Here is a 23,023-nt window from a genome sequence, read left to right on the forward strand (position 1 = left end):
CCAGCCAGGGCAGGTGGCAGGTCTGTGGCTCCCCACTGCTGCCTGGGCTGCTCTTACCATAGCCCGGCTTCGAAGCCTCGCCCCCTCCTCCCCCCAGCCGGAGCTGGGTTGGCAGCTATGGGGAGCCATGGGCCCTTCACCTGTCCTGGGTGGGGAAAGGGTCAAGGGCTGCTCTCGGGGCCCCCCTACCCCAGGCAGGTAGAGGAACCCGAGCTACCCGGTCCCACTCCAGCTTCCGGCTTGGCCAGGAGCAGGCTTTCAGAGGAGTGGGGAGGGCAGGGTGGCGAAGAAATTGGACCTTCTAGGGTGCAAAGTTTATTCCTCTGTGGGCCTCCAGTTCTGCATTGCCACTTACTAGGCCTTTTAGCAAAATACAGTTTCCTTTCCTACCTAAAGCTGGTGGAGTTTCAGGCTTTCCTCCTGGTGGAGAAACAGCAAGATTTCCAGATGCTGCTGGATGAGGGCAAGCTGGTTGCCAAGGTGGCTCTCTAAGCTGCAGTCGACGCCGCTAACACTGCAACCCACACTCTAGTGACCGGAGTCATTCTCTGCCAGGATTCCTAGCTCCAATTCTCTAGCTTCCCTACGTAGGTCCAGACCACTCTTGAGGGTCTTCCCTCTTTAGTGACAAGACAAATTCCTCCACTCTTTCAAGGATTCCCATGCCACTTTGCAGTTGCTTGGTATTTACCCCGGCCACGACCCGCAGGCAACGATGATTGTTTCCATGCCACCTACCAGCCCTACTTTCAATGTCTCTGGGAGCCATCTCACTCTGGTCTGCACATTCAACAACCCTGTTATTTTGCCTCTGCCACTTCCGCTGCCTCGGCTACCTCACACCGTCTGTTCAAACAGCTGTTTTGACTCATCCCTTGAGACCTAAGAACCTCTTCCTACCTCTCCCACAGTGACTCAGATCATCTTTGTGGGCCATCTTGCCTGGCTCGCCTACAATTGGGGCAAGATTACCACCTATTGATGGTGATGGACATCATCCACTGGGGTACTTGATAGAGTTCCTCTGGTTTTCCCTTGTCGTCCACCCCTTGGTGGCCTTGGGGATCCTTCCCACCGCAACTTCTTCTGAGATGAAGCAGACACCCTCCTCCAGAAGGGCACTATAGAATTAATTCCTTGCCATTACTGTGGCTGTGGGTTCTCTTCCCCTTATTTCCTTGTGCTGAAGAAGCGGGGTAACCGTTGTCCACTTCTGGACCTCCGGTTGCTGAACATGGTCACACTTCGTCTCATTCGCCCATCCCTCTCTCTTCAAGCCTGGTTCACGACTCTCAATATGAAGGATGCTTATTTCCATGTTGACATCCACCCAGCTCATCTGAATTTCCTCCGTTTCACAGTGGCACATTCTTATGACCAGGTTCGGGTCCTTCCCTTTGGTATTACCACTGCTCCCTAGGTGTTTGAAAAAGTCTTTGCTGTCATCGCAGCACATGCTTTGTCTTGGCCACTCCGTGTTTCCTGGACGATTGGCTCCTTGTTGTGCCGTTGTGCATCCATTTCCTCTCCTCTATCCAGACCCTCTGTGCTCTCCTTGCCGGCCTGGGCATCTGTATCAACAAGGACAAGTCAGTTTTCATCCCCACTCGTATGCTCATGTTTATCAGAGCATGTCTGTATTTTCTTGAGGGCCAAGCCTTTTGGGGGGGAGAGGGATAGCTCAGTGGTTTGAGCATTGGCATGCTAAACCCAGGATTGTGTGTTCAGTCCTTGAGGGGGCCATTTAGGGATTTGGGGATTGGTCCTGCTTTGAGCAGGGGGTTGGACCAGATGATCTCCTGAGGTCCCTTCCAACCCTAATAATCTATGATTCCTCCTAACAGACCATTTTGCTACTCACCTTTTTCATTGCGCAGCAACGCCACAAACAGCATATGCATATCTGCCAGTGCCTTTCTCTCCTGGGTCACATGGCGGCCTGCATCTCCATAACACCTGCATATGCACTGCCTACAACTGTGGCTCCAGTCAATCTGCAGGCTGCAACTGGACCACTTGGGCAAGCTGGCTTCCCTCACATGAGGGACCACTTGGCCAGCACTCTGTTCGCTCCTCCCACTGCCCACACCAATCTTACCGTGGCTGCCTCCCTCGCTGGGTGAGATGTCATCTGGAGGGTCATATGGCACAGGGCCACTGGATTCTGCAAGAGTTGTGGATGTATATCAACATGCTGGAATTATGGGCTGCCCGGCTTTCCTGCTGGATGTTCCTGCCCCTCATCAGATCCCTGCACATTCAGCTGCCGTCCGACAACATGACAGCAGTTGTGTATATCAACAAGCAGGGCAGTGCCTAGTCCTCCTCCCTCTGTGCAGAGGCCATTCTCCTCTAGAACTGGTGCCTCAGGCATGGGTTCACCCTCCACGCCATGCATCTCCCAGGCACCAACAACTCCCTGGTGGACACACTCAGCAGGTCCTTCTGTGTGAATCACTTGTGGGAGCTCCATGGCCTCACACTTTGCTCAGTCTCTTTCCAGTGGGGCATGCTGCACTGAGACGTCTTTGTGACTGCCGCAAACCACAAACTTCCCCTCTTCTGCTCCAGAGGAAGCCTTGGGCTGGGCTCTCAGGGCGATGCCCTTCTCCTGCCCTGAACCACCAAACTACGCTATGCCTTCCTGCCCATTCTCCTGCTCCCGCAAGTCCTGAGCACAGTGTGGCAGGACCGCACGATGGTCATTCTGATAGCCCCCTCCTGGCCTCGTCAGTATTGTTTCACTGATCTCTTCCACCTTTCTGCTCACACCCGGATCTGCCTTCCCCTCCTCCTGGATCTCTTCACACAGGTGTAAAGTTGCCTGTGGCACTCCAACCCCAAAGCTGCTCCTTCTTATGGCTTGGTATTTGTATGGGGTTTGTGTGTAGGCAGAGCATGTTACATACTCATGTATCAGAGGGGTAGCCGTGTTAGTCTGGATCTGTAAAAGCAGCAAACAATCCTGTGGCACCTTATAGACTAACAGACGTTTTGGAGCATGAGCTTTCGTGGGTGAATACCCACTTCGTCAGATGCATGTAGTGGAAATTTCCAGGGGCAGGTATATATATGTGTGCAAGCTAGAGATAATGAGATTAGTTCAATCAGGGAGGATGAGGCCCTGTTCTAGCAGTTGAGGTGAGGAGAGGAGGAGAAGGGAGGAGAAACTGGTTTTGTAGTTGGCAAGCCATTCACAGTCTTTATTTAATCCTGAACCAATTTCTCCTCCCTTGGTTTTCACACCTCAACTGCTAGAACAGGGCCTCATCCTCCCTGATTGAACTAACCTCATTATCTCTAGCTTGCCTGCATATACATACCTGCCCCTGGAAATTTCCACTACATGCATCTGACGAAGTGGGTATTCACCCACGAAAGCTCATGCTCCAAAACTTCTGTTAGTCTATAAGGTGCCACAGGATTCTTTGCTGCTCTTCCATACTCATGCACATCATCCTCACACACAGCAGACAGCAGTCTTCCAGAGCCTGCTACCAATCAAAATGGCGACATTTCACTGCCTGGGTGCACCGCCACCACTACCCTCTGAACTACATCTCCATTTCCATCCTCCTGGAGAACCTTCTCCATCTTAAGATGTCGGGCCTTGTCCCCTCCTACGTCTGTGTCCACTTGGTGGTGCTGAGTGCCTCCCTCCCACACCTCGTTGACAGCTCCTTGGTCTTCACTCACCCGACCACTGCCCTCCTCCTGCATGGCATACTCAATGCCTTCCCATCGGTGTGGAATCCTCCCCACACTTTGGATCTGAATCTCATCCTATTTTCCCTCCCTAAGCTGCCATTTGAACCTCTCACAACTTGCTCTCTTGCTCACCTCTCCATGAAGGTGATCGTCTTAGTGGCCATCACCTCAGCAGACAGGTTAGCAAGCTGGAGGCCATGATGGCCAACCCACCCTTTACTGTCTTCCACAAAGACAAAGTCTCCCTGTACCTGCACCCCAAATTTCTCTGCAAAGTGGCCTCTCCGTTCTACGTCAAGCAATGCATCCACCTTCCGATCTTCTACCCCAAACTGCACATCTCTCCCAGAGCGAAAACGCTGCATTCTCTCAATGTCCGCCAGGCACTGGCCTTTTATCTCCAGTGGACCCACATCTTCTGTGTCTCACCCAGGCTCTTCCTCACCATCACAGAACACTGCTGGGGCCATGCCCTCTCCTCCAAGTACCCTCTCTCACGTTTCTTCGCCTCCAGGTGTCAATGGTCCACTCCACGGCGGCACATTCTGCCACGTCTGCCTTCCTCGTGGACATTTCATGGCAGGAAATTTGTAAAGCGGACAAATTTGTAAAGCGGACCTCTGTCCACCCCTTTACCACTCGCTATGCCATCACTGCAGCAGTGGTGGTGGATGCAGCAGTTGGCTGTGCCATCCTACAGACTAACTTCTTGTGAGTCCTTCCACCCATCTCCATGCTGAACACTGTTCGCTAATCACTCATGTCTGGAATCCATATAGGGACCATCACTCAAAGAAGAAGAGGAGATTACTTATTGTAATTGAAGGTTCTTCAAGATGTGTGGGCTGTTCCTATTTGGATTCCAATATCCGCCTTCCATCCCCTCTTCTGTGGGCTCTATTGCATGCTGGTAAGAGGGACCTATAATAGCGTTGACTTGGACAGCCTCTTAAAGCCTCGGACAGAGCACGTGGCCGATGCATATGCGTATCAACGGACACTACTACAAACAGCTCTGGCGTGTGGTGCGTGTTCGCAGACATGTCTGGAATCCAAATAGGGACCACACATCTTAAAAGACCTCACATCTGAAAGGACTTCCAGTTACAGTAAGTAACCTCCTCTTACTTTATTACTCACAAGTAGTTTAAAAAAATGTGTGTGCTGAAAGTTACTTTTTTAAAAGACAAAGGAACAAGGAGCTGAAAACTTTGACATACATTCCCTCATCATTATTATTCTGAACTAAGCCAAAATGTTCAATTGTATAAAAATAATGGTGATAAATAAAATGTGCAATTCAGTAAAAGAGCTTTTCATAAAGAAAGCTCAGATTTGAAATCATATCTGAACAGTTACTTGCACCCACAATAATTTATTTTATTTTAGAGCCGGGAACTGAAGAAATTAAAAAACTACTTTTACTCTTACTTGGCTGCGCAGTTCAGGTAAGTTTTTAAATATGTTTCTTTACATGTTTTTTTACTATATTACACAATTTGTTTTTTAATACAGCATTAACTGAAATTAGGACATTCCAACAGTGTTAATGTTGCTTTAACAGTATTAAGGTGGTAACATTGCAAATTCTGTATATTTTATGGTATAAATAAATAACAAATTATCTTTGTCTTAATGTATTATGGTTTACATTTAGTAAGACAAATTGGACTGCTTAATATGACAAACAGCATAAATGAGTTAATATTGTTGGAGCATCCTTAATTTTTAGCATTTCTTGTTGTTTTATTAACATTAATTAGTTTTATTTAGTTTTCTTGGTGTTCTAAAGTTAAAAAGTGCATTATTTCCCTCTTTCATAAAATTTGTTTAACTACTAACCAATAATTTTACTTTAGAAGAAAAAGTGTTATAAAATATTCTTTTAAAAGAAAATATTTGCATCTAAGCTGCCTATTTGTGCGCTTGATTTTAGTTCAATTCAAACTAAATAACTGGACTCCCTTATGCATTCCCTATAATCAAAATTTCTAATGCAAATTATAGAAAGTGTGTATCTTTAAAAATTTTATGGCCAAATTATGAACCCTTTAATCCTATTGATAAATATTTACTTACACAAGTAACCCCATTAGAACGACCGTACTGGGTCAGATCAAAGGTCCATCTGCTTCAGAGGGAATGAACAGAATAGGTAATCATCATTCCCAGCTTCTGGCAAACCGAGGCTAGGGACACCATCCCTTCCCATCCTGGCTAATAACCACTGATAGACCTATTCATCATGAATTTATCTAATTGACTTCAATGGGATTACTTACTTGAGTAATTGCTCACCAGTGGAAATAAAGTGTTCAGAGTGGTGGCCTTAAATAAATAATGGAAATGAAACTGACCTTTAATTTGCGCATTAGAATTACATGCAAGGTCTGGGTTTACCCAGCTGGTGTAGATATGACAGGACATTGACTAGCAAAGTATAAAATAATGAGCAAAATAAAATGTAGGTGAAATTCTGTTGTACATTTAAGATATAATAGTAATGGAATAACACATTTTCATAGGATAACAATCGCTTGATGTTTATTTTGATATCTGTGAAATAAGGCCCAGCTTTTCACCCTGACTCTCACCAGGCCTCCATTTTGGCATTGTAACCTACAAATCAGGATTAGGGCCTTAAAATTGTCAATTATCTTTGCTGCATGTGCTAAATTGTGCTCACACAGTAACTCATTGCTTAATGTTGTAGTTATGTTCCTGAAAAATTCTACTTTAAGTGAAACGATGTTAAGCGAATCCAATTTCCCTGTAAGAATTAATGTTAGGTTAGGTTCCAGGGAATGTTTTTTTTGCCAGATATATATATATATATATACACACATACACATGTACACACACAGTATAAGTTTTAAACAATTTAATACTGTACACAGCAATGATGATTGTGAAGCTTGGTTGAGGTGATGAAGTCAGAAGGTGGGATATTTCCCAGGGAATGCCTTACTGCTAAATGATGAACTAGCACTCGGCTGAGCCCTCAAGAGTTAACGTAGCCTCACACTCTATAAAGCAGCAGGAATGAAGGGAGGGGAGACAGCATGGCAGAGAGAGACAGACACACAGTGTGTGAGAGAGCGAGAGAGATGCGCATTGCCCCTTTAAGTACACTGACCTTACTCTAAATACACTGCCTTTCTAAGCAGATCAGAAAGTTGAGACAGCAGGTGCTGCCTGCAAGGTCCCTCCATTCTGAGCCCTGTCCTGTCCTCTTCCCCCCACTCCCATGGAGATGGGGGAGCAGGGTGAGAGGGACATTCTGACATTAGCTTTCCTCCTCCCCTCCAGCAAGCAGAAGTTTCCCTGGAGCAGCACATGGCAGTAGGGGGAGGGACAGCTGAACTGCCGGGCAATTGATAGCCTGCTGGGCAGCTGCTGCACAGGGAACTCAGGGGAGCCAGGGAGCTGATGGGGGGGCTGCTGGTCCACCCTGGTTCCAAGCCCCCCACCAGCTAGCTCCAATGGGCTGCTCTTTCTGTAAGCAGTGGTCAAAGCAGGCGGTTGCCAAACAGCATTATAAGGGAGCACTGCACAACTTTAAACAAGCATGTTCTCTAATTGATCAGCAACATAACAACGAAACAACATTATGTGACTTTAAGTGAGGAGTTACTGTAATTATTTGTACCTACATAAATAAAGGCTAGGGTTGGAAAGTCTGACATGAACTGTAAAGGTAAAGCTGAACTAAATTAGTATCAGTTAATTATCTGGTACAAATATCGTAGTATCCAGGTGAATCTGAGAGAGTCATTTTCAGATTAGGAGACATGGATCATATGATGATCTGTACCACATTTTTATTAGGGGTATCAATTAAAAAAATTAATTGTGATTAATGGTGTGATTGATCCCGTTGTGAAACAGTAATAGAATACCATTTATTTAAATATTTTTGAATGTTTTCTACATTTTCAAATACATTGTTTTCAATTACAACACAGAATACAAAATGGACAGTGCTCACTTCATATTTATTTTTTATTATAAATATTTGAACTTTAAAAAAACAAAAGAGGGTACTTTTCAATTCCTCCTTTACAAGTACTGTAATGCAATCTCTTTATCATGAAAGTTGAACTTACAAATGTAGAATTATGTACAAAAAAACCTGCATTCAAAAATAAAAAAATATAAATCTTTAAAGCCTACAAATCCACTCAGTCCTACTTCTTTTTCAGCCAATTGCTCAGAGAAACAAGTTTGTTTACATTTGCAGGTGATAATGCCACCTGCTGCTTGTTTACAGTGTCATTTAAAAGTGAGAACAGGCATTCGCATGGCGCTATTGTAGCCGGCGTTGCAAGATATTTACATGACAGATACTAAAGATTCATATGTCCCTTCATGCTTCAACCACCATTCCAGAGGACATATGTCTATGCTGATGACAGGTTCTGCTCAATAATGATTCAAAGCAGTGCAGACCAATGCATGTTCATTTTCATCATCTAAGTCAGATGCCACCAGCAGAAGATTGATTTTCTTTTTTGGTGGTTCGAGTTGTAATTTCTGCATTGGATTGTTGCTCTTTTAAAATGTCTGAAAACATGCTCCACGCCTCATCCCTTTCAGATTTTGGAAGGCACTTCAGATTCTTAAAGCTTGAGTTGAGTTGTATCTATCCTTAAAAATCTCACGTTGGTATCTTCTTTGCAATTTGTCATATCTGCAGTGAAAGTGTTCTTAAAATGAACAACATAGAAGATTAGGATTGGAAAAGATCTAAGGAGGTCATCTAGTCCAACCCCCTGCTCAAAGCAGGAACAACCCCAACTAAATCATCCCAACCAGGGCTTTGTCAATCTGGGCCTTAAAAACCTCTCCCTCGGTAACCCATTCCAGTGCTTCACCACCTTCCTATTGAAATAATTTTTCCTAATATCCAACCTAGACCTCCCCCACTACATCTTGAGACCATTGCTCCTTGTTCTGTCATCTGCCACCGCTGAGAACAGCCTAGCTCCACCCTCTTTGGAACCCCTCTTCAAAGAGTTGAAGGCTACTATCAAATCCCCCCTCACTCTTCTCTTTTGCAGACTGAATAAGCCCAGTTCCTTCAGCCTCTCCTCAAAAGTCATGTGCCCCAGTCCCCTCATCATTTGTATTGCTTTCCGTTGGACTCTCTCCAATTTGTCCACATCCTTTCTGTAGTGGCGGGCCCAAAACTGGATGCAGTACTCCAGATGTGGTCTCACAGTGCCTAATAGAGGGGAATAATCACTTCCCTCAATCTGCTGGCAACGCTCCTACTAAAGCAACCCAATATGCCATTAGCCTTCTTGGCAACAAGGACACACTGTGTTGACTCATATCCTGCTTTTCGTCCACTATAATCCACAGGTCCTTTTCTGCACACAAAATGTGAGTTGAGTCATCATCTGAGACTGCTATAACATGAAATATATGGCAGAATGTGGGTAAAACAGAGCAGAAGACATACAGTTCTCCCCCAAGGAATTCAGTCATGAATTTAGTTAACACATAATTTATTTTAAAGAGCATCATCCGCATGGAAGCATGTCCTCTGGAATGGTGGCTGAAGCATGAAGGAGCATGCAAATGTTTAGTGTATCTGGTATGTAAATACCTTTCAATGCTTGCTACAAAAGTGCCATGCGAACCCCTGTTCTCACTTTCAGGTGACATTGTAACTAAGAAGTGGGCAGCATTATCTGCCGTAAATGTAAAGAAACTTGTTTGTCTCAACGGTTGGCTGAACAAGAAGTAGGACCGAGTGGACTTGTAGGCTCTAAAGTTTTTACACTGTATTCTTTTTGAGTGCAGTTATGTAACAAAAAAATTCTACATTTGTAAGGTGTACTTTCATGATAAACAGATTGCGGTACAGTACTTGTTTGAGGTTAATTGAAAAATACTATGTTAGAGGACTTATTCCTTCACCTTCCCACTTCCCTGGTCCTTCTCACGTGAACAGAGAGCAACAATACCCGAAGTCCGAAGGTGCAAACAATTCAATGTTTGTTGGGCTGAACTTTCAGCAAGCTTAAATCCAAGTTCCTTTTTCCTTATTTTCGAATCCCAGCTTACTTTCTGTTTGCCCCTAATTTATATAGTAATATTCTCAGCTATACCTTAACCAATCATTTTACTGAAATTTACCTAACCAATCCTAACATACTGTATAATATGATTCGCTCACTAATTATATCCCACCACCTTACTTAGTTTACACCCAGCTAAAAGAATTATACAGCAGACAGAAACAATCACAGAACCAGATAGAGACCATGCAAATAAACAAGAGCAAAGTGGGAACTATAATGACAAAACAATACAGAAGTGAGGATTTCACAACTACAGCTATAAAGACATACGGATTTCCCAACTATGTCTGTTGATAAGTGAGTTCTTACCAAACAGAAAACTATCGAACTAAATTTCCTTTTACATCTTCTAGGCTCTTCTCTTTATCTGGAGGCGATAGATCGGATCAGCTTTCTAACATCCCCAGATTGCCATATTTCAGTATGACTGGTTTGAAATGTGTGAGGACGTGACCATACTCTTTCCAGCTTATGGCAGCTCCCACTGCTTAGGCAGAGACCTAAGCTTAAGAACAGGGCCTCAGACAGCATTCCAGTGCTTCACCACTCTGAAAAAGTTTTTCCAAATATCCAGCCTAAACCTCCCCCACTGCAACTTGAGACCATTACTCCTTGTTCTGTCATCAGGTACCACTGAGAACAGTCTATATCCATCCTTTTTGGAACCCTCTTTTAGGTAGTTGAAAGCAGCTATCAAATCCCCCCTAATTCTTCTCTTCTGCAGACTAAACAGACTTTTGGGATTCTCCTGCCCAGGTATCCCTGGAAAAGCATAGAACATATGGCGACACACTTTCTGATAGGGCCAGGCATCAAGGTGGAAGGTGTGGATATTCCATCTGTCCCACTGTCCCTTCTTTAGTACCTTCTTTCATACAGGCATGCCACATACCATAGAATATTAGGGTTGGAAGAGACCTCAAGAGGTCATCTAGTCGAATCCCCTGCTCACAGCAGGACCAATACCAACTAAATCATCCCAGCCAAGGCTTTTGTAAAGCCGGGCCTTAAAAACCTCTAAGGATGGAGATTCCACCACCTCCCTAGGTAACCTATTTCAGGGCTTCACCACCCTCCTAGTGAAATAGTGTTTCTTCTTCGAGTGCTTGTTCACATTGATTCCAATCAGGTGTGTGCACGTGCACATGTACATTGGCCGGAAGATTTTTCCCTTAGCAGCATCTGTCGGATCGGCCGGGACACCCCCTGGAGTCGTGCCCTCATGGCACCTAATATATAGCCCTTCCAACCCACCACCCCTTCAGTTCCTTCTTACCGCTAGTGACGGTGGCTGGAACTTGCTCTTGCTCAGCAAGTTTATTTTGTATGCCGTTCTATATAGTTAATTATTCATAATGTTCGAGTTAATAGTTTAGTATAGTATAGTGTTTTTTGGGGTCCCCCCCTACTGGCCCCGGCGCCGTGGCATGTCATGGTCCCTGGGCTTCAAGAACTACATGGCCTGCGCCAAGCGCATTCTAAAAAGTGACCTGCACTTGTCGTGTCTTCGATGCCTGGGAGAGACCCATCAGAAAGATTGTTGTAAGATCTGTCGCGTGTTCCACCCGAGAACACTTAAAGAAAGGGAATAGCGGCTGAAGGTGATCTTCATGGAGACAGCCCTACACCCCCACTACAACGCAGGCTTGAGAGACCTGACCCCTATGCCGGCGTCCTCAATCCATAGTGCCCTGGCGCTATTGGTGAGTTCGGCGCCAAGGAAGTACTTCTCCAGGGACGCTCGGCACTGCCACGGCTCCTCACGGGGCCTGTCTGACAGTAGGTACCGCTCCCACTCACTGGTGCCTCAAAAGAAGAAAAAGCTGGACAGTTGTTCTCCAGCTAAGCCTCGAGATGTACCACCCCAGGCAGGCCACTCCTCAGCATCTCCTTCCGGGGGCGTGTTGACTCCTGCCCAAGTGCGGCAGTCGAGTCTGGCCCCACCTCGATCACCAGCGCCGACGCAGCAGCTGCAGCGGCCGTCCATGCTGGAAGCGTATCAGGCTGCTCAAGACCTCCTCCACCTGACGGCATCGTTCTGACCTGCCAGGGAGGAACCCTCAGTGTCGACGGAGCTGCATCCTCAGGTGCACTCTAAAGGGAAGCTGGCTATGATGTCGAGGCGCTCCACTTCTCCTTGTCCATTGGAGTGTACCTGCTCCTACAGAGAGCCTTCCCACTCCCCGAGCTCTCGACATTCAAGACATCAAGGATCAGCTCCTCTGTGATCTTCAGTGTCTGAGGCCTTGGAGTCAGACCTCAACTCCTGTCGCTCGAGTAGGAGCAGAAGCCATAGAGTGAGGTCAGGCAGAGACAGACGGGAACATCGAGTGTGACCTCTGCAGTGGCAGAATCCGCCTCAGTGGCCCTTCTGGACCCCCTGGGCTTATCAGCAGGGTCAGGGAGGAACCCAGGGCCCATGCTCAGCGGCATCTTCAGTGGCCTCCACCACTTTCGTACCGCCCTCCGCTGCGCATCTGCCCCTGGCACCTATGGTCCTGACATCTTTGCCTCCGGCACCATTGTCGACTCCGGCACCTTGTTCAGCTCCAATTTCGGCACCGGCCTTCACGGCATCGACGCACCCGTCTCCCATGCCTGCACTGTTGTTGTCAACTTCGATGCAGACACCTATGGCCCCGGTACTTATATCAACACCGGGCCCAACGACCCTGGCAGCTCCTGTGAGCGTGCTGATGCAGTTTCCTCTGGTGAGACTGATGCTGATGTCGACGACTGCTACGAAGCCTATGGCCCCGGCACCGTTATCGGCGCCACTTCCACCAATGCTGTCCCAGGAGTCATGTGACTCTTCTGGGGCAGACGGTAGGGAGCTTCCATTACCAGCACATGCTTCCTCCTCCTCGTCACCGGAAGAAGCGTTGGCAGGGATGGCCATAGCTCCTGCGTTAGAGGATAACAGAATCCTATAATACTTGCTCCGCAGGGCTGCCCAGAGTCTGGACATCAGGGCCGAGGAGGTGGTAGAGGACATAGATCCCATGGTGAACATCCTAGCACCCTTGGGACATTCATGAGTAGTGTTGCCCTTCATAAAGATTGTTGTTGACACCACTAAGACTCTGTGGCAGACACCGGCATCCCTGCCACCCACTGCCAAACGTAATGAGTGGTGGTATTTCCTGCTCTCCAGAGGCTTTGAGCATCTGTACTCCTATCGTCTCCGGATTCGCTAGTGGTCGATGTGGCTAACCAGTGGGAGAGACAGAGTTTCCAAGGTCCATCCCCAAAGAATAGGGACGCTAAACGCCTAGACCTCGTGGGTAGAAAGGTCTATTCCACTGGTGGTTTGCAACTCCATATTGCTAACCAAAAGGCCATTGTGAGCAGGTACTCTAAAAACATCTGTGCAGCAATGGCGAAGTTCATGGAGTTCGTCCCTTCGGACTCTCGGTCAGAGTTCACCGCCTTGGTGGAAAAAGGGAAATTAGTTTCCCAGGCTTCATTGCAGGCAGCTTTAGACACTGCAGACGTTGCCACGAGTGATGGCGACAGGGGTGGCTATTTCGCCAGGAAGTCGGATTTTGGTAAGCTCAGAGAGCTGATAGGTAAGGTTTGTGACAGACCCAGGCCAGTGGGGTACAAGAGTCTGGTAGAGGGCAAATATACTGGTCACTGGATGAGTAGTTTTCTGTTCCCTGAGTGACCAGAGCAGGGACTGCACTAGAGTAATTAGGAACCTGCTAGAACCAGTTAAGGCAGACAGGCTGATTAGATCACCTGCAGCCAATCAAGGCAGGCTAATCAGGGCACCTGGGTTTAAAAAGGAGCTCACTCCAGTCAGGGAGTGGGGAGCCAGAGGAGAGGAAGTGCGTGTGAGGAGCTGGGAGCAAGAGGCACAAGGAGCTGAGAGTGAGAGAGTGTGCTACTGGAGGACTAAGGAGTGCAAGCATTATCAGACACCAGGAGGGAAGATCCTGTGGTGAGGATAAAGAAGGTGTTTGGAGGAGGCCATGGGGAAGTGGCCCAGGGAGTTGTAGCTGTCATGCATCTGTTAAAGGAGGTACTGTAGACAGCTGCAATCCACAGGGCCCTGGGCTGGAACCCAGAGTAGAGGGCTGGCCCGGGTTCCCCCCAAACCTCCCAATTCCTGATCAGACACAGGAGGAGTTGACCCATACTGTGGGGAAGATCACTGAGGTGAGCAAAACTGCCAATAAGCGCAGGACCCACTAAGGTAGAGGAGGAACTTTGTCACCGGTCCCATGGGAATCAAGACTGAGAGGAAAAACAACTGAGAAGAGTTGGCAGTTTTTCAAAGTGACACTATTAAGGGCCCAAAAGCAAGCTATTTTGCTGGGTAGGAAAGAACGAAAATGTGGCAAAAGATCACCTTGGCTTAACCACGAGATCTTGCATGATCTAAAAAATAAAAAAAGAGTCATATAAAAAATGGAAACTAGGACAGATTACAAAGGATGAATATAGGCAAACACAGGAATGCAGGGACAAGATTAGAAAGGCAAAGGCACAAAATGAGCTCAAACTAGCTATGGGAATAAAGAGGAAACAAGAAGACTTTTTATCAATACATTAGAAGCAAGAGGAAGACCAAGGACTAGGTAGGCCCACTGCTCAGTGAAGAGAGAGAAACAGTAACAGGAAACTTTGAAATGGCAGAGATGCTTAATGACTTCTTTGTTTCAGTCTTCACTGAGAAGTCTGAAGGAATGCCTAACATAGTGAATACTAATGGGAAGGGGGTAGATTTAGAAGATAAAATAAAAAAAAAGTTAAAAATCACTTAGAAAAGTTAGATGCCTGCAAGTGACCAGGGCCTGAGGAAAGGCATCCTAGAATACTCAAGGAGCTAATACTGGAGGTATCTGAGCCTCTAGCTATTATCTTCGGAAAATCATGGGAGACGGGAGATATTCCAGAAGACTGGAAAAGGGCAAATATACTGCCCATCTATAAAAAGGGAAATAAAAACAACCCAGGAAACTACAGAACAGTTAGTTTAACTTCTGTGCCAGGGAAGATAATGGAGAAAGTAATTAAGGAAATCATCTGCAAACACTTGGAATGTGGTAAGGTGATAGGGAATAGCCAGCATGGATTTGTAAAGAACAGTCTCATCAAATCAATCTGATAGCTTTCTTTGATAGGATAACGAGTCCTGTGGATAAGGGAGAAGCGGTGGATGTGGTATACCTAGACTTTAGTAAGGCATTTGATACGGTCTCGCATGATATTCTTATCGATTAACTAGGCAAATACAATTTAGATGGGGCTATTATAAGTTGGGTGCATAAATGGCTGGATAACTGTACTCAGAGAGTAGTTTTTAATGGTTCCCAATCCTGCTGGAAAGGTATAACAAGTGGTGTTCCGCAGGGGTCTATTTTGGGACTGGCTCTGTTCAATATCTTCATCAACGACTTAGATACTGGCATAGAAAGTACGCTTATTAAGTTTGCAGATGATACCGAACTGAGAGGGATTGCAACTGCGTTGGAGGACAGGATCATAATTCAAAATGATCTGGACAAATTGGAGATATGGTCTGAGGTAAACAGGATGAAGTTTAACAAAGACAAATGCAGAGTGGTCCACTTAGGAAGGAACAGTCAGTTTCACACACAAAAAATGGGAAGAGACTGTCTAGGAAGGAATACGACAGAAAGGGATCTAGAGGTCATAGTGGATCACAAGCTAAATATGACTCAAAATGTGATGCTGTTGCAAAAAAAGCAAACTTGATTCTGGGATGCATTAACAGGTGTGTTGTGAGCAAGACACGAGAAGTCATTCTTCCGCTCTACTCTGCGCTGGTTAGGCCTCAACTGGAGTATTGTGTCCAGTTCTGGGCACCGCATTTCAAGAAAGATGTGGAGAAATTGGAGAGGGTCCAGAGAAGAGCAACAGGAATGATTGAAGGTCTTGAGAACATGACCTATGAAGGAAGGCTGAAAGAATTGGGTTTGTTTAGTTTGGAAAAGAGAAGACTGAGAGGGGACATGATAGCAGTTTTCAGGTATCTAAAAGGGTGTCATAAGGAGGAGGGAGAAAACTTGTTTACCTTAGCCTCTAAGGATAGAACAAGAAGCAATGGGCTTAAACTGCAGCAAGGGAGGTTTAGGTTGGACATTAGAAAATACTTCCTAATTGTCAGGGTTGTTAAACACTGGAATAGATTGCCTAGGGAGGTTGTGGAATCTCCATCTCTGGAGATATTTAAGAGTAGGTTAGATAAATGTCTATCAGGGATGGTCTAGACAGTATTTGGTCCTGTCATGAGGGCAGGGAACTGGACTTGATGACATCTTGAGGTTCCTTCCAGTCCTAGAATCTATGAATCTATGCAGTAGGGGGCCTGGTTGCAAGTCTCAGGGTTGCCCTACGAGGTCCAACAAACAATTCAGGACCTCCCATTTGAAGGTGAGACTCTGTTTTCAGAGAAGATGGACAAACGGGTCCACAGCGTAAAAGATTCCCGAGCTACCCTCAGATCCTTGGGTTTTCATACTCCCACTACACAGCGTAGACAGTTCTGCCCACAATCTCCTCAAAGGTTTCAGCAGCAGAACTGCCAGGACAATTCTCGGAGGAGGAACTGGAGTGGCAGGCCAAGGCAACACCCCTCCGTAAACCAAGGCCAACCCAAACTGCTCTCTGGCCCTAAACCAGCCTTTTGAAGGTGCGGTTGAGGATGGCGCATGAGATCAGATCAGATCCCTAGTCATCAGTCCAAATTTCCACTTCTTGTAAGCTTCTTTTTTGAGGTTAAGCTCACCAAAGATTTCACTGTTAAGTGAAGCTGGTTGCCTGCCATATTTGCTATTCTTTCTGCACTTTGGGATGGTTTGTTCCTGCACCCTCAATAAGGCTTCTTTAAAATACAGCCAACTCTCCTGACCTCCTTACCCCCTCGGATTAGCCTCCCAGGGAATCCTGCCCATCAGTTCCCTAAGGGAGTCAAAGTCTGCTTTTCTGAAGTTCAAGGTTCATATTTTACTACTCTCCTTTCTTCCTTTTGTCAGGATCCTGAACTCAACCATCTCATGGTCACTGCTGCCTAGGTTGTCACCCACTTCTACTTCCCTTGCCAATTCTTCCTTGTTTGTAATCAGCAGGTCAAGAGGAGCATGGCTCCTAGTCGGTTCCTCCAGCGCTTGTACCAGGAAGTTGTCCCCAACACAATCAAAAAACTTCCTGAATTGTCTGCATTGCTTTATTGCTCTCCCAGCAGATGTCAGGTTGATTGAAGTTCGCCATTAGAACCAGGGCCTGTGATCTGGAAACTTCAGTTAGGTGTCCAAAGAAAGCCTCATCTACCTCATCCTTCCGATCCGGGGGTCTGTAGCACACGCCCACCACGCCTTCACCCTTGTTGCTCTTGCCTCTACATTTAACCCAAAGACTCTTAACAGACTTTTCTCCAGTTTCAAACTGGAGCTCTGAGCAATCATATCGCTCTCTTACATACAGTGCAACTCCTGCACCTTTCTTCCCGTACCTGTCCTTCCTGAACTGTTCCTTGATTGTGCCAGGACTTCCAATTCTTCCTGCTTGTTTCCCAGGCTTCTTGCACTTGTGTACATGCACCTAAGATAACTAGCCGATTGCCTTACTTTCTCAATATGAATCAAGAGGCTTCCCATCTTGTACTCTCCTCCTTGTGTTTCCTCTGGGTATCCTACTCCCCCACTTACCTCTGGGCTTAGGTCACTATTCCAATTAGTGTTCCAGGCTTCCCATTATAGTGGGCCCAAGAAGATTGGAACTGATTTGTCTAGTACACTGGTGGGTGGGCTTACTACATTACTTATGGGTTATAATTAGTGGCTGTTCTCTAGGGGGTTGTGCCTCCTCCTTGATCGTTTCCGTATGCCACGTAACACAAATACAGTTAACAATACGCCAGCTGCTATGATAATCCGTAGCAACACCGAGAGTCCTGACTATTGCATTATGGTCCAATATCCTGGCCACCTCCAAAAACACTGCTTCACTTCCTTTGGTAGGGTTAAAATTTGACAGCGCCATCCTGGTGTGTGTGTGTGTGTGTGTTGTAAGTGTGTCCAACTGTTGGCGCTTGCACGGCTCTTGTCCATATTGTGTGTCCATTGAATATCCACAGTGAAATTTGGTATTGTCCAAAGCAATTCAACTACTTGGTACGGCATAGGGTAGTAGGTGCTGGTTCGATTGTCTACAGCGATTAAGTCCACTGATCCATTGGTGCACCATAGTCCAGGTGACAGTATATAGAAGTTCATAATTTGGTCATATACTGGAAGGATTTTGCCTCCTAGTGTTATATTGCAGGATTGCATACATTCCCAACAGAATGCACTGTACCCCATATACGTTACCCCTAAATGCCATCCCCTTTGCAATAGGCCATTGATCCTGCTCTTCCATAGGCATAGGAGAGGGGCACATCCATATTCCTCCTCTGGATATACAACTTCTTAATGTGATGACAGTCCAAATTACCCCATCCCACCCCACAACCTATTTCCTAGTGGCTCCCAACACACTCGCCCTTCCCTAGTTACTCCCATAGGGTTCAAGGGGACCACCTTATTTGCATTTCCTTCCCATGTATCATAGTAACAATTACACAAGAACTCTCCCCACAGGTCGGGGATGTTATTTTCCAGGTAGAAGGGTATGTTTTTGCAGTTATGGATAAATATGGGCTAGCCTCCCAATTTAATCCTGATGGCCATTGTTCTTACCAAGCACATTTCATAATATCCATTAACATTAACTGAGCATTTTGAATACCTGCACACACTTCTCCCTATGTTAATCTTCTGAAGCCACGCCCCCCCATGTCACCAGGTCTCCTGCCCAATGAGTTAACCGCAAGTTTACTGCTGTCCTCCACCTCTGGTAACTGCTGATAGTTGCTGTGCCATTAATTTGTTGTTGAAATTTCACATTTTGGCTTACTAATTGTTTGGTTACCCACTCGTCCTCCAGATTCCATGTACCCAGCATAGTGTTCCCTGCTGCCCCCAATTCCCTTTTCTGACAACGATTCCAGGTGTGTCCCCTCACCCACCATTTGAATTGTTGTTTCAATCCTTTTATATACATACTACAATTAGGATGAATTTGGTCCACCCACCATTCCTTGGGGTGTACCACCCATGTAATAGAGTTACATGTTAAGAAGTGCTGGCTGCATCCGCTCCCACAATGGCTCCCATACATTTGCTTGTCAGGGAATATTCTTGGCTCCAGGCTGTGGCCACTTTAAATTTGGATTCTTCAACTTGGCATCCATATTACCTGTAAAATGGTTAACTCATCATACATCCAGCGTCCAAAGGGATTTTACACCCAATGTAATATGTACATAACAATCACGCCTTTAGGGATTATCTTCCATGGAAGTATCATTGTGGTTACATATGGTAACATCACACCCTAAATGTGGCACCCTATTTTTCCAAGAGGGTTCATTTGCTCCAGGAGACCAGAGGGTTATATTCTTTGGACCCTCTGTAACAAACTACATAGCTGAGTAACTGTGTTTTCCACCAGTGATTTCCCCAGGAATTGAAATTAGGATGGGTGTTCAAATTTACAGGGAGGATGTCAGGACCAATGAGATATATAAAAGAGATGAATAAAGTAAATTTTTGTTAGCATGATGCAATTTAACATAAGAATAATGGAAGTTACACCAAAACACATAACAGGTCTAGATTTCTAAAAAAATAATATAAATTTTTAAAAAAGTATTTAATTTAAATTGACTTTTGAAAAGTAAACCATCATGGGATAAGAGGGAAGTCCTGTCATGGATCAGTAACTGGTTAAAAGATGGGAAACAAAGGGTAGGAATAAATTATCAGTTTTCAGAATGGAGAGAGGTAAATAGTGGTATCCCTGAGGAGTCGGTACTGGGACCATTACTGTTCAACATACTCATAAATGATCTGGAAAAAGTGAAGTGGCAAAATTTGCAGATGATACAAAACTATTCAAGATAGTTAAGCCCCAGGCAGACTGCAAAGAGTTACAAAGGGATCTCACAAAACTGGGTGACTGGGCAACAAAAATGGCAGATGAAATTCAATGTTGATAAATGCAAAGTAATGCACATTGGAAAACAATCTCAACTATACATACAAAGTGAAGGAGTCTGAATTAGCTGTTAACACTCAAGAAAGAGATCTTGGAGTCATTGTGGATAGTTCTCTGAAAACATCTACTCAATGTGCAGCAGCTGTCAATGATTCCCAACATTTTTTTCTTTTTAAAAAGAACAGGAGTACTTATGGCACCTTAGAGACTAACAAATTTATTTTAACATAAGCTTTTGTGGGCTACAGTCCACTTCATCGGATGTAGCCCACGAAAGCTTATGCTCAAATAAATTTGTTTAGTCTTTAAGGTGCTACAAGTATTGTTCTTTTTGCGAATACAGACTTAACACAGCTGCTACTCTGAAATCTTTACTTTTTTAAGAAAGGGATAGATAATAAGACAGAAAATACTATATTGCCTCTATGTAAATCTGTGGTACGTGTACACCTTGAATACTGTGCAGATCTGGTCACCCCATCCCCAAAAAAAATATACTGGAAATGGAAAAGGTACAGAGATGGGCAACTAAAATGATTAGGGGTATGAAACAGGAGGAGAAATTAAAATGACTTTTAGCTTAGAAAAGAGATGACTAAGGAGGGATATGATAGAAGTCTATAAAATTTTGACTGGTGTGAAGAAAGTGAATAAGGAAGTGTTATTTAATCCTTCACATAACACAAGAACTAGCAGTCACCCAATGAAATTAATAGGCAGCAGGTTTTGGGTTTTTTTTTTTTTTTTTTTTAAAAAGGAAGTACTTCTTCATACAACATAAAGTCAACCCCGTGGAACTCTTTGCCAGGGATGCTGTGAAGACCAAAACTATAACAGGATTAAAAAAAAGAACTAGATAAATTCCTGGAGAATAGGTCCATCAGTGGCTGTTAGCCAGGATAGGGAGGGATGCAACACCAAGCTCTGAGTGTCCCTAGCCTGTTTGCTGGAAGCTGGGAATGAGTAAGAGGGGATAGATCACTTGATGATTACCTGTTCTGTTCATTCCTTCTGGGGCACCTGGCCTTGACCACTGTCGGAAGACAGGATACTGGGCTATGTGCACCATTGGTCTGACCCAGTATGACCATTCTTATGTAAAAATTAATTATAAAAATGTTTAGTACAGAAACTCCCCAACATAATGACCTCTAAAGATAGCAACAGTGTGAGATAACCTTGGCAAATAATGCATTTTAAAAATCTTGGCCTACTAGGAAACAAACATTTATGTAAGTTTCCATTCCCAGTTACAAATTGAGCATTCTGGAGCAAAGTCACTAAAATATAGTCCAAGAAACAAATGTTTCTTTAACGTGTCCCTCACTTTTCTCCACCACACCTGACTCACCAGTGTCGTCTTTGGTCAGTGGAGACTCAGAGTTTAGAGGTGCTTTCTCGTGAGTACACCTCCCAGGTGGGGGGCAAGAAGGCACCTTGCTCATTCCTCCAGCTGCCCACTGTTAGCTCTGGCCGCGGCTGTTCTTTATGCCATTGTTCACTCTACCACTCTGTTGCCAATGGCCCTGTGCAGTCACCTTCTGCTGCCACCTGCCACTGTGACCTCTGTGAGTTGGTCTCTTGAGGTTCCACCAGCTCTGTGTTTTCAGCTGAGCTTTAGTGAGGGAACCTTGCTGTGAGTGCAGTCTGGGCTACCTTTTACACAAAAACACTCTACCCACAGGAACGCTGCTCCCACAGCAGGATTAAACACTTAGACCTGATTATCAGTGATTTTAGCTGCAGTGGTCACTTAATGGAACAGAAGACTATCTATGGAGCCTAATCAGCTCTGTCTTTAAACAGTGGAGAGGGACAGGTCTCCCGCCTCTCTCTTGATGCCCTCAATCAGCACAGGCTAAGTACAGTTCTGCTACCCTTTACTCATACAATAAGAACAACATTTCATTCCCCCACCCCCGCATTCAAATGATTTGTAACCCAACCCCAGCCAAAATCTGTCACTTGGGAAACACAGCTCTGTTTGCTGGATACCTAGGTAGATTAGGTGTGAATGTAAATACAATCTGGTCCTGAAACCTTTCCCCTCAGCCCCCAGCTCATCACTAACTGTTAGGGAGAGCTCATTTAGACGTTACTTACAAATCATCATTTGAAATCATTAAGTTGGCCAACATCACCGAAATGAATGCACTGACATTGTCATAAAAAACAACAGCTGTCTAAGGAAGCTAGTCTATGTTCATACTTTTCAAATCTATTATACTTTCAGATACACATATTTTATCATACACTGTATATGCTTTTAAAGTGTGTATTAATGTTTCAATTTCAATTCAGATTTCCAAACAGTCACTAAATTGGCATGTTTCAGGGTAACAGCCATGTTAGTGTGTATTCACAAAAAGAACAGAAGTATTTGTGGCACCTTAGAAACTAACAGATGTATTTGAGCATAAGCTTTTGTGGGCTACAGCCCACTTCTTCGGATGAATAGAATGGAACATACAGCAAGAAGATATTTATACATACAGAGAACATGAAAAGGTGGGAGTTGCCCAACCGACTCTTAAGAGGCTAATTAATTAAGATGTGCTATTGTCAGCAGGAGAAAAAAAACTTTTATAGTGATAATCAAGACAGCCCATTTAAGACAGTTTAACAAGAAGATGTGAGGATACTTAACATGGGGAAATAGATTCAATGTGTGTAATGGCTCAGCCATTCCCAGTCTCTATTTAAGCCCAAATTGATTGTATCTAGTTTGCATATTAATTCAAGTTCAGCAGTTTCTCCTTGGAGTCTGTTTTTGAAGCTATTCTGTCGCAAGATTGCCACCTTTAAATCTGTTACTGAATAGCCAGAGAGGTTGAAGTGTTCTCCAACTGGTTTTTGAATGTTATGATTCCTGATGTCAGATTAGTGTCCATTTATTCTTTTGCATAGAGACTGTCCGGTTTGGCCAATGTACATGGCAGAGGGACATTCCTGGCACACGAAGGCATATATCACATTGGTAGATGTGCAGGTGAACGAGCCCCTTATGGCGTGGCTGATGTGATTGAGTCCTATTATGGTGTCACTTGAATAGATATGTGGACAGAGTTGGCATCGGGCTTTGTTGCAAGGATAGGTTCCTGGGTCAGTGTTTTTTTTCTGTGGTGTGTGGCTGCTGGTGAGTATTTGCTTCAGGTTGG

At 45.0% G+C, this 23,023-nt stretch overlaps 1 protein-coding gene across 10 annotated transcripts in view; it reads left to right on the forward strand.

The window, feature by feature from the left end:
• The window catches only part of CCDC88A (coiled-coil domain containing 88A), a 349,307-nt gene that overhangs the window by 101,569 nt on the left and 224,715 nt on the right, over positions 1 to 23,023 (forward strand). For all 10 annotated transcript variants that reach the window (XM_050951995.1, XM_050952002.1, XM_050952003.1 and 7 more), the window contains one exon: positions 5,098 to 5,156. In XM_050951995.1, the coding sequence (XP_050807952.1) occupies positions 5,098 to 5,156 (59 nt within the window). The remainder of the gene's footprint in view (positions 1 to 5,097; positions 5,157 to 23,023) is intronic.

This window comes from Gopherus flavomarginatus, chromosome 4, assembly GCF_025201925.1.
Source record: "Gopherus flavomarginatus isolate rGopFla2 chromosome 4, rGopFla2.mat.asm, whole genome shotgun sequence".
NCBI lineage: Eukaryota > Metazoa > Chordata > Testudines > Testudinidae > Gopherus > Gopherus flavomarginatus.